The sequence below is a fragment of the Nicotiana tabacum genome, chromosome 22 (genome assembly GCF_000715075.1).
Source record: "Nicotiana tabacum cultivar K326 chromosome 22, ASM71507v2, whole genome shotgun sequence".
In the NCBI taxonomy this organism is placed as follows: Eukaryota; Viridiplantae; Streptophyta; class Magnoliopsida; order Solanales; family Solanaceae; genus Nicotiana; species Nicotiana tabacum.
The window spans coordinates 44,494,801-44,513,784 of record NC_134101.1 but is presented as its reverse complement, the minus strand read 5'-3'; the positions used below and the strand labels follow the sequence as shown (position 1 = coordinate 44,513,784).

General features: G+C 37.8%; 1 protein-coding gene across 1 annotated transcript; it reads right to left on the bottom strand.

The window, feature by feature from the left end:
- Positions 1–1,255: 1,255 nt before the first annotated feature.
- On the bottom strand, positions 1,256–8,280 carry LOC107799547 (zinc finger CCCH domain-containing protein 58). The gene is made up of 7 exons (XM_016622675.2): positions 7,950–8,280; positions 7,704–7,849; positions 7,369–7,443; positions 6,175–6,294; positions 5,695–6,021; positions 5,284–5,601; positions 1,256–2,444 (listed from the first exon to the last, which is right to left on the bottom strand). Exons 1-7 carry the CDS (start codon positions 8,032–8,034, stop codon positions 2,049–2,051), a joined length of 1,467 nt encoding a protein of 488 aa, XP_016478161.1. The 5' UTR covers positions 8,035–8,280; the 3' UTR covers positions 1,256–2,048.
- Between the last annotated feature and the right edge of the window lie 10,704 nt (positions 8,281–18,984).

The following is an 18,984-nucleotide window of genomic DNA, read 5'->3' as shown; positions in this document are numbered from 1 at the left end:
AAATACTTCTTTTAAATTTAAATTTTGTTGCTCTAATACTTTAATTTTTGTCCAAAAGGCCTTAGAAGGAATTTTGGGCCTTTGCTACTAAAGGACCTCCTCGCTCTGCACTCATCTTCTCTGATTTGGCCCTTTGCTACTAATTACAAAAGCAGCAGCAATATTTAACTGACTCCAGCTAAAGGTATGGCGTTTCTCATTTTATCACCTTTATTCCTTGGAACTCAGAAGCATTGTTTGAGAGTTTTTAGGTTCTCTCATAGAGACTTACCCGCTATGTTTGAGTTCCAATATTTTAGTTTTATGTCATATTCTTTTTAAAGAATTTACCGTGCACAGTCTGACGTTGATGGTGATAAGAAATGTAATGCGGTATATATCATAACGTGCAAAACTCGAAAGTGGAGTAGTGCAGTCTACTCCTACATTACTTTTGAGTTACATAGAAGATTGATTTTCTTGAATTAATGTACAACTACTACTATTTTTCTGTATATGTCACTACTATCAGAGTTTGGCTAATTAATTTCAACAAAAGAAAGAGAATGCTAATAGTAGTTTTGAATGTTTTTAGCGATTATGTAGTAGAAAGTGATGTGTGAAATGCATGTTATATTAGATTGCTACTAGTTGAAACAAAAATAACAGTAATGCAAAGCTAAAAAGAAAGTTGAGTTTGTTATTTTGACTCTAAAGAAAACTCCTACTGCCATCAGATATTGATATTCCTGGTCATAATTCGACATTGCCCTAAAATACGACACTTGCTGAGAAGAAAGCTCAACTAAACCAAAACAAAATTGAAATCCAGCAAACAAGAAGGCGGATAATAGAGAAATTTCGTTATAGGGAAAGTCCAAAACATTATCAACCAAAAAAACATGCTTAAATCTATAGCATTTTGCTAAGCTACTAAGATTCCAGTTTCTTTGGGCAGAAAAGGACATGCCACAATCGTGCAGAGAATAGATCACAAGTCAATCAGTCGCTTAGATTGGAAAGGTCTAGATTTTAGGAGAAATATTCAATCTCACGACTCTAGTTACAACAACACTCTTGACCTCAGACCTGATGTCATTTAGTTCATTTTATTGGGCTATGACTTGTTTTCCTCCTTGGTTTTGTTAGCTTTAAGCACTGTAGAACCTCAACTTTGTAACTCAGGTAATCAATGGAACCTCATATTTATTTTTAAGGGCACTCTAAACAGTAATCGTTGACAGCACTCACAGGGGAAATCATAACCGATAAATAATATCATAGTGACAGTGATGAGTGTGAATTTGATATAAACAGAAATTGAATTCTTACAAAGTCGAGGTTTTCCCTTGGAAATTTTGCTGTATTTGGTGTTAAATATTATTATAAAAGAAAAAAAATTGGGTGATTTCCCATATCACAACATAAAGTATCAGGTAGATCCCATAAAGGCAGCAATACATTTACCTTGCTCGGAATCTGTGAATCAGCTGTTTTCTTCACAAGAAAGTCCCACACCAAAACAACAAGACCAAGGTATTCATTCCTATAGTCAAGTTGGAGCTTGTCCCTAGTTTTAAAAGGGACCAAATAGGACAGGAGTGAAGACAGTCCAATTGGAAGGAGAATGACACGGCAGGATTTTTTTTGGTTCCCTAAAAGACTACAACATAAATAACCACAACAAGGTCCAAAAAAGGACATCTAAAAAGGAAGGTGGTTTTTGTTACTAGTTATTCGGAAACCTAGTACAGGCCTCCATTGAGGGTTGTTGGACCTCTGAAAGATGGAATACACTTATTCAAAATGGGCAAAAATGGAGAAGGTGAGCCATGTGGTGATTATATGAACACAAAATGACAGAACTAGAGTGTGTGCTAGATGGAAAAGGTGAGCCATGTGGTGATTATATGAACACAGAAAGACAGAACTAGAGTGTGTGCTAGATGTGAATGGGAGGAACCAAGATGACTAAGATAAAAGCCTCCTAAGAAAGGCTAGCACCAAAAATGGAATCCTTGTTCATGATCATTCAGCAGTAAAAAAATGTGATTTCTCAATCTTTTCTCTCAACTTGATGTTTGAGCCTCACCATCGCGACCTGTACTGCTGCTGCCACTGGAAGAGGTAGAATTCTGTATAGACTGTTGAACACCAGAATGAGAAACAGGACCACCCTTTGAGAACATTGAACCAACTGAACCGCTTGAAGAGCTCATAGAAGACGTTTGGGTAGAGAAGCCATCCTTGGTGGATCCAGATACAAGTTCAGGCTTCAAATCTGAGGATGAGGATGATGGAGCCAAAGTACCAACAGAAGATCCGACAGGGTAAGGCGCAACCGGCATATCAACGAGAGAAGATGCCGAGGGACTATAGCTTATTCCCATTGGATGGTCAAACTTGCAAGAAGGTCCAAATTTGCACACTCCATTTTGTGAATAGTGAGAGCAAATTGGTGCACCCTAAGAACAATTAAGAGAGCCCAAAAAGAATGATCTTCCAGTCTGAGCACGGCACAGTTAATATTAAAGCATACAATTCACTCTGTTAAAAAAATTAATACACCTCGGTAAGAAACAAAAGTGTTTAAGATATACTACACAGAAGTAAATCAAAAGATACATCAATTCCTGGCTCATGCAATAAGCTTAGAAACTAGTCAAACTACTATATTAGCACGGTCATTCATGGAACTGATCACCAGATAGCTGATGATTAACTACTGGATGAATCTTGCCAAAAGATCAATGTACTACTAGGAATCACTTCACACAAATAGAACCAGAACGCAACATCAACTTGGCAATGCGCAGATCTCAATGGATGCATGAATAACATAAAAAGGATGATGATATGGCATCATAAAGTCAAGAAATATGTTCTTTAATCACCGATAAGCAAGGCATTCAAATTTAGTCCATAATCCAAGTTGACATGTGGAAAAAGCTAAAATGTTGACTTTCCAACACAACGAACAAAAATAAGCATAAGAATAGAGCAGGAACCAAGCATTTCTCACCATCCACAGGCATCAGCAGTAAAGTATACTGTTCATAGCAAGGGTGCCAGTAAATGTGTCACAGCAATTTTTAAGTGTACAATAGTAACTAACAACTCAAACTTCAGATAATATCACATATTTACAAGGCTCCAGTTGAGGTGAAAAGCCCTTTGATGTCAGAAATAGCGCCTGGCGAATAAGGATGAAATTTAGCAGCTTGCACTGTATTCTATTTGCTTATGAACAATATACAAGTTTAACCACTTTTTTCTGCACTTGAACAAGTATTTGTATAGATAAACATCATGAGACCACGGCAATACAGAGAATATTTTAAATCTCTACCACGTTTTCTATAATTTTTAAGCATCCAAAAGATGCACAAGTTTCTGACTGAAAATGTAGTATTAAGTTATTAGACAGCTGTGTCATTAACTAGGAAGTGGATGACTTTGACTTGGAAGAACATTTAAAATACTCCAACTCAACTTCAGAATCCTAAGATTAATTTGTCAAAGAAAATTTGCGAAGTTCCATGCAACCTAGGAGATGGCACGTAGAGGCCGTAAATGGTGACAAAAGCCATGCAGCTGTGTGTGAAACAGACCACTGCAAAGATAGCATTCCTAATAGCTAATTGACAAAGGTTTCTTAAATTTCAAGAAAGATGTATTGAAAATAAAAATTACTTTTTTCACTTGAATTTATCATAACAGTTAGGACACTACTTCATGCTAAATAACACTGACAACATATTAAATTGATTTAATGTTATTCATTAAATAATGGAGTTCGCTGCCCTCTTTTCCATATTCCACTGCTATGGAGAAAAAGGTGGTAGAGACAAAAGTACTCCCATCATAGAGAATGCTTTAGTACAAAAATTAGATGGAAAACCCTAAAAAGATCAAAGTATTATTCAACACCTAAGTTCAGTTGGATTTCCTAAGCATATAGCTACAGTTTCCACAAGAATGATTATAATAGAACTATGGATGTTATCATTTGGATGTTAAGATGAAAGTGCAATCATATAAATTAGACAATATCAGAATGATCACCTCCGACAGAACGTGCAAGCAACACACACAGAGAATAAGACGAGTGAAGGTCGCTTGAGATGATTTGGTTATATCCTATGTACACCTATAAATGGATGTGCACCATACAAGATCCGAATGATCACCTCCAATAGAAGGTGCAAGCAACACACATAGAGGATAAAATGAAAGAAAGAGATGATCTGGGTAAGTCCTATGTACACCTACAAATGTACCCGCCTCTAGAGTGAAGCCATGATGATTGAAAGTGTAACGGACCAGCTAGACCTAAGATCAAGGGAGAAATTGTCTCAAAAGACCTGTAATCTCTCGAATCCGTACATACTTCGCGAAAAAATAGAATAATGAGAGCAGAAGATCGATATAGGCAAATTAATGCTTAAGATGTTTGGTATGCTTACATTAGGTCCAATATTTGCTGGAAGTCTTTTTACTTAGTGTTACAGAACCCAAAATTATTAAATATTGGAATGAAATGGTCCAACTGAAGCGAAATGAATGGTGAGGATTCACATACTAACTAGCTTGCAATTGAGGCATAGCTGTTTTTGCTGTTGTTTCATAGCTTCTCGAATAGATTCTTTTTAACAAGTAATCACAAAGTTTAAAAGTACTTACACTAAGCCAATGCGACAAGGCATAATTACAGGTTGTGCAGAATCAAAAATTGCATCTACATCATGTACAATAGCCAAATCTCGAATAGATTTAGCTTCTCTAAAAATTTAGGATGAGTTTTTTTTTTTTTTTTTTTTTTTTTTTTTTTTTTTTTTTTGTGGGGGGGGGGGGGGGGGGGGGGTGGCCACAACACTAGTTTAAAAAATTCAAATGAAACAGGTGCTAATCGGAAAATCAGCATTACTCAGGAAACATGAATCAAGAAAAGTGTTATATATAACACAATAAAAATGCTAGGAGAGATCGACAGAGCACTCTTGCTATCATCTCTGCCAGAACGTGCATGCTCTATATATTTCAACAACAGAAAAATGAAAGAAAAGAAATGAAGCCCCAACTGCCTACAGGAGATCAAAGAGGAGGAGCAGAATTTAGCTATCATCACATTGTCAATATTTTTTCCAATAGAACAGGAAATTGCAAATTTGCACTTAGAAAGGCTGACAAATGTTGGCTGATGACCTGTTATAATCTAATTAACTTGCAAGCAAGACCAAAAGAATGAAGCATAAACTTGCAATGAAGAATCTCAATCTAAAGATTGAAAGCCAAGTTGCTTACAGGACGAAGAGGAAGACCCATGGCACTGAGGATAAAACCTGATTTTGGTCCACTCCACTCAGGTGGATGATGGTATCTACATGAAGATCCAAATTTGCAATCCCCATACTTTATGTAATACTGACATTCAGGTTGCCCAGGCCTTTCTGGGAATGCATGTTCCTTCTGGATGCTGCCTGAAGGACCTATAGAAGCAGTAAGAGACGTGTACGGTCCCATGTAGGCAGGTGCTGATGCAGATAGTTGCGTAAGCCCATAAACTGGACCTGCTCCAGCAGCAGGCTGAGTAGTTAGGGAGGGCACTTGACTAGCAGATGCCTGCACCATATAATTTAATACTCAGGAAATAAACAGTGCCTTTCAGGAAAGGTCTACATCAACAGCTGCAAAAAACACTCATAATATACCTACCGGATAAGGAGTCCAACCCGGCACAGGAACCATCCCAGGGGGGAAAAGCATAGGACCGTATGTGCCATAGGAACCTGGAAGCAGAGTAGGCCGCACAAACGGCCAGTTGCCAGCAACCACTCCATATTGTTGAGCTGATTGAACATAAGGAGATTGCACTGCTGGATAAGTGGCTGGTGGGGGAACAGCCGCTGGCAAAGGAAAAGCTCCAGGTCTAGCTGCTGATGTTGGCACTTGCACACCTGCTGGCTGTGGATGGTGAAATTTACAAGTGATGCCAAATTTACACTGCCCAGTTTTCATATAGAACAAACATTCCTTTTCACCCTGTGCCAGGAACACAAAGAGCCAAATCAGAAAGATACGTCAATGGTCAAACTTTTCCAAGGAGACAAGGAAAAAGAACAAAAACACAAAGGAACGGAAGATAACAAAACAAGGAAACAGAAGGAACTAAATGAACATGAAAAGAAGGCAGACCGGTCGCAGCGGGTATCCATAAATGTTATGTGTCATCAGGGCTGGAGATCCACCTCCCTGCCTTGGATGGTGATATTTGCAGGAAACACCAAATTTACACATCCCCGTCCTCATATAGTACTGTAAATCATAATCAGCAAAAACTAGCGTTATAACAGTGAACAATAAGAGCCTTATACACAAAGGTTTTGAAAAGTTTCCAAAAAGGACAAAAAACCATCTAGCTTAGCTGACCGACAGTTTCCATATTCAACAATCACTTGGGTGAATTAGCAGCAGATCAAATTTTTAAACAACCTTTTAATGTGAGTCATAGCTTGGAATAGAATAGGTACACTTGATAGATCAAATAATACGAAGATAAGCGAGGGAATATTGTAGCAGACAAAACCATTTTCATTTTTTCCTTTGATTATTTAATCCTAAAAGTACAACAACAAAATTTCTCCAACAGATAACATTCTAGACAGCCAAGTGAACAGATGAATCATGGTGAGATAGAAACTCTTTGAAGCATTTCCTCCAACAGAAGCTCGAAACTAGCAACCAACGGTAGAAAGTAGAAACTAAATCCGGTTATTTAAACTAAAATAGTTATCGGTATCCCAATTCAACAGTATATTTCCAAAGACCAAAAGGAACAAGAACATAAGCACATATCAGCATGATCAACATCATAAATAGCATAGTAGATGCTAGGACAACTTACTTTTTTTTTCTGTGGATAAGTTACTATATGCTAGGACAACATAAGCTGCCTATTAGCATACTCCTACTAGAGATCCAATAAGTAGGAAAAGCACAAATCTTGGTTAACGAAATGGGAGCACAAATAGGATAAGTTACTAGATGCTAGGACAACATAAGCTACCATTCAGCATACTCCTACTAGAGATCCAATAAGTAGGAAAAGCACAAATCTTGGTTAACGAAATGGGAGCACAAATAGGATAAGTTACTAGATGCTAGGACAACATAAGCTACCATTCAGCATAATAGAGATCCAATAAGAAGTAAAAGCACAAATCTTGGTTAACAAAACGGGAGTCCAAATAGTACATGTTCATCAAAAAAGTAAAACAAAGTTATTGCACTAAGAGAGTCAAATCCAGAAAACACATATTCACTCTCGAATTTGATCATTAAATGAACACCAAATTCCGAAACTGATATCATCACATTTAAGGAAACTACCTGGCAAACAGGTTGACCCACTCTTTCGGGGTATTTTTCTTCTCCTCCTCCGATAGCTCTCGCAGCTCCCATAACCTATCATTAACTTACATCCATGAAATTTCGAATCTTTTCTGCTGACTAAAGTACAAAATGTACAAAAAAGGAAAGATCTTTCAGACTATAACTTTCAAGGATATAAAATAGACATCACTAATGAAGATTTTAAAAACCTGATATATTAGAAGATCAAGCTGAATTGGACAGTGAGAAAGTAAATCAAGTTGATCAGGTACATTAAGCATAAACACCTTGAAATAAACCCTAATTAATTGGAAGTAAAGAAGAGAAAATACCAAATTACGATCGGGAGGATGATTGAACCGACAGCGAGAGCCATAGCCACAGAAGCCCGTCCTCAAATAATAAATACAATCGGCCTCGTTGGGCCGTTCAGGGTACGATTCTGACCCACTTCCCACCGACAACTGCCACATAGCCTCTGCATTACCCATAAATAATATATGACTCAAATACAGTCCACATTATACGAACTGATACTAATTGGTCCGAAATTGAAATGCAGGTAAGAGTATACTCGCCTTCGAGCCCAGTATCGCCGCCGGGAGAAGTCCATTCCGATACCGGAGCACCCTCCATTGGTTGGTTCCCACTGTACCTCTCCATTGTCCTTTAAATTAACTTATAAATACAAATAACTATACAAATATATATTGTATGTATATAATCTATGTACGGATGGCTATACGTATATGTAATCTATGAACAAGAGTGAGTGAGAAAGAAGAGAGTGTTTGTTTGGGAATGGTTTTGATCGAGTTCGAGTGGGGGTTTTAGAGAGAGAAATGAAAGGGTTTTTTTTTAGTGGTTTTTATAGTCACGCGCGCGTACACTATTCTCTCACTTAGTAATGGCTTGTGTGTGTGAGAGAGAGAGAGCGTTATTTTTCTCGCGGGAGTCGGGGGTGCGCGGGCGGTTGGAGGAAGGAAGTTGTCAAAGTCGTTGTAGTCTCTCTCCTTTATTGGGCAAAATAAAATAGCCTTTTTATTTTCTTTATTTTTTCCATTTCATAAAATATATTTAGGAGAGATTTTTTTGGAGGTTGAAAAGTAAAATTTAGGAGAAAAATCCGGTGAAACGAAATGCGACAGCCTTTGGCTGATTTGGTTTCATGTACAAGGTATGATTAACACTAGTATAAAATCCAGCATTAGTTTGTGCAGTGTTTGGTTATCTTTTTTATATTTCCATAAATTTAGGATTATTTGTACGGATTAAACTACTGAAATGATCACTATAACCTTCATGTATTAAACTATTTTTTCAAAAAAATAAACAAAACTCATTTTTAGGTTATATCTTGCACAAGAAATAATACTCTTTATAATAATACGTGCATTATTAAATATAATTCTTGTAATTATTTATATCTTTTTATCCCTCCTCTAAAGTTGACACACAATTAAAAACTCATTAAGTATAAGGAGTGTTTAACTAATAACTATACGCTTTATTGAAAGCAAGGGTAAAATTGAAATAAAAAATAGTATCTTTATAATTTTCTAAAGTAATAAATATTTTAGACCCTTTTTCTTTTCCTACACCGACATACAAAACGGACTGAAGGGAGTACTATTTAATTTTTTGTCTTTTTTCGCCTTGTCCAATTTTTAAGGTTTTTTCTTATTCACGACTTTTTTTGTTCTTTTATCAACGAGGGTTGTAATAAAATGGGTACTCTTTTATTCCAGAATCTCGATTTTGAACCCTAAATATAGAATCGTCTTTATAATAGAATGATTTACCTTCAAATGTGAAATTTTTCGATATAAATCAAATTTAGCGGAGCTCTAATGCGGGTGCATAATATCGGATGGAAACAAGAAAATAAAACTTTCTGTTCTTTTCCCTTTTATGTGTATGTTAGCTTTTTAAATACGCCCCAAATGTTATACTCGCTTGATTCTGATGGAGAAAGAAAAAATCTCGCGCCTGATTATGCTTGCTAGTAGATGAGGTTGTTCATGCCTCAATAGGATTTGTGAGGTAGGGTTTAGCTCAGTATGTGTTATTATTTGTCCTATGCTTTTGGGAAGTACCCAAACGGCTATGAGATCAGACTTTGCCGTCAGCCACACCATGAGCCCATCATGAGGCTACCATCATAAGGCAATGGAGGCGCACAAAGATGATTATATAGCCAAGGCATAGAGACAGACTAATATAGCTTTTGTCCCCCTTCTTGTACTCTTCCTTTTTGATTTTTTTTTATTATTAATAAAATAGCTACTAGGCAACACGCCTAGCAGTATAATTGCTAAAAAAAAAAAACAATTTATATGCTTGATATGGTTATTTTTACAGTTTATAAATATTTCGACTAGCGAAAGGACATGATCGTCCTTTAAGTTCTTCACGCATTTTGCCTGTGGAATTCGACAAAACGTGCTAAGCCTGTCCTCCACTTGACATAAAACGGGATGCTCTTTTTTCCTTTTTTTCTTCCTCTTTTTGTCTTTTTTGCTAAAGACCACTTTGAAGGTATTTCAAAAATATATTACCTCAATATGCGTTTGAAAAGTAACATTCTAATGGAATTTAAGTGTAATTACAAATAATTACATGCATTCACTTTTTTGTTTGGTCAAATAATTGCTTAGTCAATAATAAATTAATTGAGTAATTGTAGGAGTGTAAGAATAATTTGAAAAAAAAGAAGCTTTAAGATAAAAATAAAGAGGATAAAAGTAAAAGTTGATATATACTAGTACGTTGTAGAGAAAAATGAAGAAGATAAAGGATTAAACACCCAAGAGTCACTAGCATTATTATCCTTTTCATCCCAAGACAAGATATTATCTTGTTAGAGTGATTATGGGATAGGTAAGAATAAACGCAAATTTGGATTTTTGGATAGCTTGAACAATGACTCCCAAATTAATTACTGTATAAACTAATTTTGCTTTAAGGATATCTTTTCTCTATTAATATTCCTCTTTCAACCTTTACCTTTTATAGTTGAAAACTGTGCTATCGGTTTTCATTTTAGTTTTATTTTAATTTACTTAATTAGTTAATTTCATTAACTGTCTCTGTAGTTTGCGATAATTGATACATAGCGTGAGGGAAATTACTTCCTTTTTTCCCAAAGAATTATGGTAGTAGTTTATAAAACAATCTCCAAAGGGCAATGGGCTGAAATCTAGTAATTTTTTTTCTTCAATTACGTAAGCTACTACTATATCTAAAACTAAAAGAATGAATTGTTTGCTTTGTTACACAAAACTAAAATTTCGTACCAAAGTCTCTTTTATATTTCATAATATACAGAAATATTGTTCACATTAGACAATGATGTTATTTTCATTTGGTGATGTCATTCCTCAAAATCGTTTCTAACTAATTTCAAAGAACTTACATCACGAAGTTTCAAAACTTAAAGCCGTGAAATTAAAAGAAAACTTATAAGTAAAATAAATTCATCAACACGCTAAATGCTGGATCAAGAATAGAAAATATTTTAAATTGTTCACAAACTTTACTGATATTCGACCCACAACAAATGGTCTACTTGTTTCTATTTCGAGGTAAAGCTCCTATCCAAAGATTCAACGCGATTGTTACATATCCTTTGTCAATTTGCTCTCATAATTCGTATGTGTGTGCTTATTTCGCTTAAAGGTTCGACAAAGAATCATAGATATTGAGCCGTCCGTTTTTAGTGGCTACGAGGGGCGGCCCTCCCATAAAGCAAGTAAAGCAATTGTTTTAGGTCCCACATTTGGGGGCTATTTTTGTTATATCTAATATGCTATGTATAAGTTTAAAAAAGGTCCTTTGAAGTGAAAAAGTTTGATTTCTTTCTTTAACAAATATAGAGAAAAAGGATTTGCAGCTGCTATGATTTCTGCCACGAAAACTGCACTTGAAATGAATATTAAACCCGAATTTCGTAAGAAACGTATGATATATAGAAAGTAACAATTTGACGAGAATGTTGATAATAAAATCTCAAAATATTTCGAAGAATCCTTTGAAGTTGATTACTTTATAAATAGTAGACAAGGCTATATTTTTCACTTCAAAATAGATTTGAATAATTCGAAGCATATAAAAATATTTTTAGTTTTCTATTTAGCGGTAAAAATTAAGATCACTAAAGCATAATAATCAATTTGATATTGACGGTTTAGATTTATTTTTGAAATTAAAAATATTAAGAAAAATAGTACAATTAGAAGATAACAGTTTAATTGATACACTCTGTCAACTAAAAAAATTTGATTATTTTTCCAATGCATATATTACTTATGGAATAATGTTAATATCTTATTACTGCCGCTTCAACGGAAATAAATTTTCAAAATTAAATTGATAAAATCTTACCTAAGATCAACAATGTCTCAAGAAAGGTTAAATAAATTAGTTATATTGTCAATTAAGAAAGACTTATTAGGAGTTATTGATTATAAAAAAAATATTAATAACTTTGTATCTAAGAAATGCTAGAAAAATAGACTTCAAATAAATAAATATTTTTTTTAAATAAAAAGTTAAGGCCCCTCATAAAGTTTGGCTTTAGGCCACAGAATTCGTCGGGCCGCCCCTGGTTGCTACTCCAGTGGAGAGTGTATACAGGTAAAACCGAGGGTAACATACATCCCGATTTTTCGGTGGATCAAACGAAACAGGGACATGATTGCATGGGATCAGAATCGAAGCCAGGGATTTCTCGTACTAGGGGCCGAACAGTGTGCTCTCTACCGGGCCTGGCAAAACAACACTCCTCAGACCCATAGCGTGCTCCTAAACCTCGAAAAGCACTACGAATGGTTGCACACGACTAACAAAAAATTATGATATCCGCGCCCAACCGGATATCATGGCGCGAATCTCGCCCGACGTCGGTAGCATATAAATAATTGACGAGAAAGGAGGATTTTATTTTACCTTTTTTAGAGTTATGCTAGGGATGAAAACAATATAAAGGGGAAGCTTTTTCATTCAATACACATTGGAACACACATATCAAAGCAATGTAAACTTGTTTCTCTGCTTTCTAGTTATTGAGAATTTCTTATTTTAATCATAGTTCTTCATACATATTTGGCTCTGAATCGAGGGTTCGGTCGAGGGCAGAACTATTATTTAGCTTAAATTCGAGCCCGGACTTAACGTCACAATTGGTTTGGTTATTTATTTTTATCTTTGATCTGTTTATCTAACATTCTTTATTACTTGTATTGAATCAATCCACATATCCTTAAAACCACGTACAGATTCAAATGTTATCTATTTTTAGGGTAAACAATTTGGCGCCCACCGTAGGGCTAAGGATAATAGTGGTGGTTTGATACAAATCTTCATAACACACTCTATTTTACACTTGTTCTTTAAGGTCTGAGTTTCAGGTCAGTTTTAAAATATCAAATTCTCAATCTGCTCACTTGAACGTTGAGGTTGAATCTGGCCATCAGGGCGAAAACAACAATCTAGTGCCTAGAAATGAGGTGCCCCCTGCCGACCCTAATGGAGTCACGGTTGCAGACCCAATCGATGCTAACTCGTAGGTGGCCATCGACGCCAACCTGCCTACTGACCCTGAGAATAGCGTCCATGGAGAAGCCTGACCAATAGCTCGAGGAGCGCCCGAAGGCGAAGGCGACGGGGTCAGTTTACGATTGATCTTCAAAATGTTACTGGCGCAATAGGCGGCGATAGAGCAGCTGTAAAATCAATGTTGTGCCCCCAGCAAAGTTGAGCTCGAACCATGCCGGGACCGAAGAAATGAGCAGATCACCGAAAGACCGGGTTAAGCTGTGTCCGATGTCAGCCCCGAAGTAATGAAAATTCTTGAAGCATTAACGAAATGGGTGAAATCATGCGAAAAGAAAATTGAGGCAAACGACAAGAAGGTAGAGACATATAATTCCCGGGTCGATCAAATCCCAGGAGCACCTCAAATACTGAAAGGGCCGGATTCCAAGAAATTTTTCCAAAAGCCTTTTCCTTCGAGTGCGACGCCGAATCATATCCCGAAGAGATTTCGTATGCCCGATATTCCAAAAATATAACAAAACCAGTGATCCAAATGAGCATGTAACCTCTTACACATACGCCATCAAAGGTAACGACTTGGAAGACGATGAAATCGAGTCAGTGTTATTACAAAAGTTCGGGGAAACTCTATCAAAAGGAGCAATGATATGGTACCACACCTTGCCCCCGGATTCCATTGATTCATTCGCTATGCTCGCGGATGCTTTTGTAAAGGCTCATGTTGGGGTCATTAAGGTTGAGACCACAAAATCGGATCTTTTCAAGGTTAAGCAAAGGTACAACGAGATGCTCAGGGAGTTTGTATCAAGATTTCAAATAGAACGGATGGACTTACCTCCGGTTGCAGACGATTGGGCCGTTTAGGCATTCACTCAAAGGCTTAACCCCCGAAGCTTCTTGGCTTTGCAGCAGCTGAAACAAAACTTGGAAGAGTACCCGGCGATAACTTGGGCCGAAGTCCTTAACAAGTATCAATCAAAAATCAAAAGTCGAGGGCGACCAACTCGGATCCCCTTCCGGGTCCGTTTATCCCATCAGAACCGATAACAGGCCTAAGAGAGGTGTTGATCATGAATCAAGGCCAGTCCGAGATTGGTACCAACCATACAGTGCAAATCGAAGGGGAAAGGGGTCCGGGCACAACTCTACAAGAAACGAAAGGAGAAGCGATCGAGGGCCCAATAGCCGAGGTCTGATGAGCAAAAATGGTTTCGATAGGCCGCTCGGGGGATGGGAAGCTGCGAGATTGTTAGAGTATAACTTTAACATTGATGCAGCAAGCATCGTATCAGCCATCGGGTGTATCAAGGAGACCAACTGGCCTCGACCATTGCAATCAGATCCTATCCAGAGAGATCCTAACCTGATATGTAAGTATCATGGCACTCATGGACACACGACCGAGGACTGCCAAGAATTGAGAGAAGAAGTTGCCCGGTTATTTAATAGCGGACACCTACGAGAATATTTGAGTGATCAAGCCAAAAACCACTTCAAAAATAGGGACTCCAACAAATAGACCAAACAAGAAGAACCTTAGCACGTCATCAACATGATCATTGGTGGGGTCGATGTACCACAAGGACTGATGATAAAGCGCACTAAAGTATCCATTACGAGGGAAAAGTGAACCCGAGATTACATCATGGAGGGAACCATTTCGTTCAGCGGCGAGGATGTTAAAGGCATCGTTACCTCATAATGATGCACTGGTGATATATGCGCTTATCAACAAATCTCGAGTTAAATGTGTGTTGATTGATCCAGGCAGCTCGGTCAATATCATCGGATCGAGGGTTATAGAGCAGTTGGGGTTACAAGATCAAATAGTACCGGCGGTCCGGGTGTTGAACGGATTTAACATGGCTTGTGAAATTGATGTGTGGCTATAATTCATGGTTTAGCACATTATTCGCCTTGCATTTTTATACGCTTAATGATAAAGTACACCTTATTTGCGTGTAATATGATCCATTTTATGTGTAGGTGAATTGGAGATGAAAGTAGAAGAAAAAAGAGGACCTACAAGTCGAAAGCGTGCGCGGGAGCAGTGAATGAGAGAACCTGGCGACGCCAGGCATGAAGCTGGCATTAGGCTGGTGTTGCAAGGCAAAGGCTAGGCTTGAAGCTAGCGTTAGGCTAGAGACACAAGGCAAAGTCCAAGCAGAAACATGCATTAAGCTGGCGACGCCAGGCCTGGGGCCAGGTCCAATCCGAGTTTTGAAGATTTAATTAGTTTTCGAGTTTGACTAGGACTTGGCCTACACATTTAGGTCTTTTCCCACACATATAAATAGACCTAAAACGCCACTTGGAAGGACTTTTGCAACCGGAGGCAAGGATAGCTCATTGAACAACCAATGGGAGTTAGAGCCAACAATTTCTACATCACTTTATCTTTATCTTGTACTTTAATTATGCAACATACTTTGGATATTGTTACTTTGATCATGAGTAGCTAAATTCATAGTCTAATGTTTTGATGGAACTTGTTGAAGGATGATTTTCTTGTTACGTTAATATAAATTTGCCGTAGTATTTTCTCTATTTGTTCAACTATATTATTCTTGTGGTTGATTGAAGGGCCTTCAATTAGTTGTGCCTATTTAGTATGTATTACTCCAGAGAGAATGCATATTTAGGTAGTTGTTGAACAACATCACTCCTAAACGTATATGAGGGATCAATACAGAGGTTTAAAGATGGGTACTAGGGATAACGAAACCTTGGTGCGATCTGAATGAGCTGTACTTAATGCTAGCTAGCGTAATTCGGGAGAATATATCTAGTAAATTGTGGTAATTACTCTGGAGAGAGTTACGACAGTTAGAGTGCTCATGGTCGATAGAGAAGACTTAGGCAAAATTGTAGAAAACGTAGCGGAAAAGATTCCGACAATAGGGGAAATCACAACGTTCGATCATTTTCAAATTCTTGTTTACAACCCTTTCATAGTTAGTTATTAATTATTGCATTTTCATTACGTAATATTTAGTTTATAAAAACTCAAATTGTTACTTAAATATTTTTGAAGATTGATTGCATGAATTTGTGCGAGTCTAGTAGCTGTGTTTGATAGGTTAATTCCCTGTGGGATTCGACTCCGGACTTATTAGCCGTAATATATTTGCAACGACCGCTAATTCCTTTTTATAAGGCATAGTTGGGCATGCTAAAATTTTGGCGCCATTTCCGAGGAATTAACGGCGTTATTAATTGCAGCTAAAAGAAGTGCTAGAATTCTTAGTGTAGTTAATTTTCTTCATTCTAAACCAAATACATTGAAATTTTAACGTTTGTAGTCTTGGGTGTTACATGTGCATGCCTAGGAACTCCTCAAGAACTGGTGAATTGCTCGATGCGTTATCAGATCCTAAGAAAGCTTTCAAGGCACTAAATCGTGCAAACAAGAAAAACAAACAGCAACGAAACTCGACAGAACAAATCGAACCAGACATGGCTGACGGAATAGAAAATCCAATCAACAACAGAAACAATGAGAATGAACCAAACAATCGGGGTGTGGTGCCTCTTGTACCAGAAACAACATTATATAATTGGCACAACCCACCGCCGACAATCTGGCAACCACAATTGCAGTCCCTCAGATACAAGCAGAATCATTCCAAATCACAAACAACATGCTACATTTGTTGCAGAATAAGGGATTGTTCTCAGGGTCACACATTGAAGATCCTCAGTAGCACCTGAAGAATTTCATGTCAATATATTTAACGCAAAGGCAGCCTAACGTGACATCGGATACAATAAAGCTTTTGTTGTTCCCATTCTCGGTGATAGGAGAAGCTCAGGCTTAGCTTAATTCACTCCCCATAAATTCCATCACTACTTGGGAGGAATTAGTCAAGCAATTTTTGAACAATTTCTACCCTCTAAATAAAACTGCCCAACAAATTGATGATATATTGAGCTATAGGCAGAGACCAACATAATCACTACAAGAAATGCGGGAGAGGTTCAAGGGCATACTGGTTAAGTGTCCACATCACGATATTCTAGATCAGATGTTGGGGCAGAGATTCTACATGAGACTGGCTGACAGCTTAAAGGCCAATGTTGATGCTTCAGCAGGTGGATCATTTCTGAGTAAAACATTCGCAAAATGCAAGATCCTACTTGATAAGATGGCCCAAAACTCAGGATGGATGACAAGAGCCTCTACGATTACTCCAATAGTTCACTCGGTGGCTTTGGACCCAAACAACTCCATAGCTGAGAATGTGGCCACTCTAATGACACAAATGAGTATCCTCACCAAAAAGATTGATGAATCAGGCCAGAAGCAGCAGGTTCACATAGTTGACACAACTAATGGGGGTTTATGTACACCATGCATTAACCAACCATATGTTTGCTCGTGGAGTGCGGAAGGTGACAACCAACAATATCAAGAATATATGAATTATGTAGCCAACTATTGGGGACAGAGGCAAGGTGGTCAGAATTGGGGTCAACATAATCAACAATATAGATCAGCGCAACAGCAACACAATAACAACAACAATCTTGGAGCTATGCAACCACTGGGTCAAGTTGCGCCTTACTAAAGGAAACATGGCTACATCCAACAAAATTAGCAGTTGACAACAACCTCAACAACAACAGATTATGAGACCAGATGATGGGTTTACTAAACTTGAGGGAATACTAAACAGCAACAACAGAATGTTGCAACAATTGATTGGGTCCACGGGAAAAATGCAACAGAGGGTATACTCGCATGAATCAACGATAAAGGGTATTGAGATTCAATTAGGACATATTTATATGGCCCTAAACAATCGTACCCAAGGGACGTTACTTGCAGATACACAAGTCAATCCAAAAGAACAGGACCCGAAACAGCTTATGGCAGTAAGTCTACGAAATAGTAGAGACCTAGATCTGGAGCAAGAGATGGCTGGCGAAAGCCGGCCTACTAAAACACTTGTGCCAGTACACATCGAGATAGATGACTCAACAGGGTTAATAGAGGTGACAGTACAACATGCGCCAGCTAAAACAAGCAAAGAAAAAGAGGTCACGAAAGAAACTGAGTCAGAGCAAGAGAAGGAAGTAGAAACAGTTCCAGAGCAGCTTCAAAATCAAATCACAGGAAAGAAGCGGCCTCCAACACCCTTCCCCCAGAGATTGGCCAAATATAAAAAAGATGAGCAATATAAGAAATTCTTGGAGATGTTGAAGCAAATTCAGGTGAACATTCCGTTGATTGATGCCTTAAAGGAAATGCCTGGTTATGCAAAATGATGAAGGACTTGATGTCTCGTAAGTTCAATTTCAAGAATTGGCCATGGTTATATTGACTCAGACATGTAGTGTTGTTGTGACAAGACCCATAGCTGAAAAGTTATCTGATCCAGGGAGTTTCACAATTCCACGCACAATAGGGAACTATACGTTTGCTAAGGCACTTTGTGATTTGGAGGCAAGCATAAACTTGCTGCCCTTGGCTATCTACAAAAGCTTAGGCATTGGAGGAGCTAGAACCACGCCTATGTTATTACAGTTGGCCGATCGGACAGTGAAGAGGCCCTCTGGTATCCTTGATGATGTATTAGTACAGGTGGGGAAGTTTGTTTTCCCAACAAATTTTGTCATTCTCGGTTGCCGGGTTGACAAGGAGATTCCCATAATTTTGGGAAGGCCATTCTTGGCCACTGGGAGAGCCTTAATTGATTGTGGAACTGGGGAGCTAAAGATGAAACTGAACGATGAAGAGATAACGTTTAATGTGCAAAGATCTATGCGGTGACCCAGTGAGTTTGCTAACTGCTCTCTGATAGAAGTTGTGGATGTAATCTTGGAGGAGGAAGATGATACTCTAAACGCAAAAGACCCTCTAGCTGCATGCCTCATGAACTTAGAAGAAATAGATGGTGAAAACTTGGCAGAATGGGTTTTGGCCCTTGAAGGGCGAGGGTACTGGAAAATAGAGCTCGAATTCGAGCCCTTACACTTAGAAAAAAGAAAAACACCTCTAGCTAAGCCATCAATTGAAGAACCACCACAGTTGGAGCTAAAACTGTTACCGTTTCA

Coding starts and splice junctions, on each gene's coding strand:
- LOC107799547 (XM_016622675.2), bottom strand. CDS start 8,034: ATGGAGAGGTACAGTGGGAACCAACCAATGGAGGGTGCTCCGGTATCG. Junction 7,850..7,949: donor CGGCGATACTGGGCTCGAAG/GCGAGTATACTC, acceptor TGGGTAATGCAG/AGGCTATGTGGCAGTTGTCG. Junction 7,444..7,703: donor ATCCTCCCGATCGTAATTTG/GTATTTTCTCTT, acceptor AGTTAATGATAG/GTTATGGGAGCTGCGAGAGC.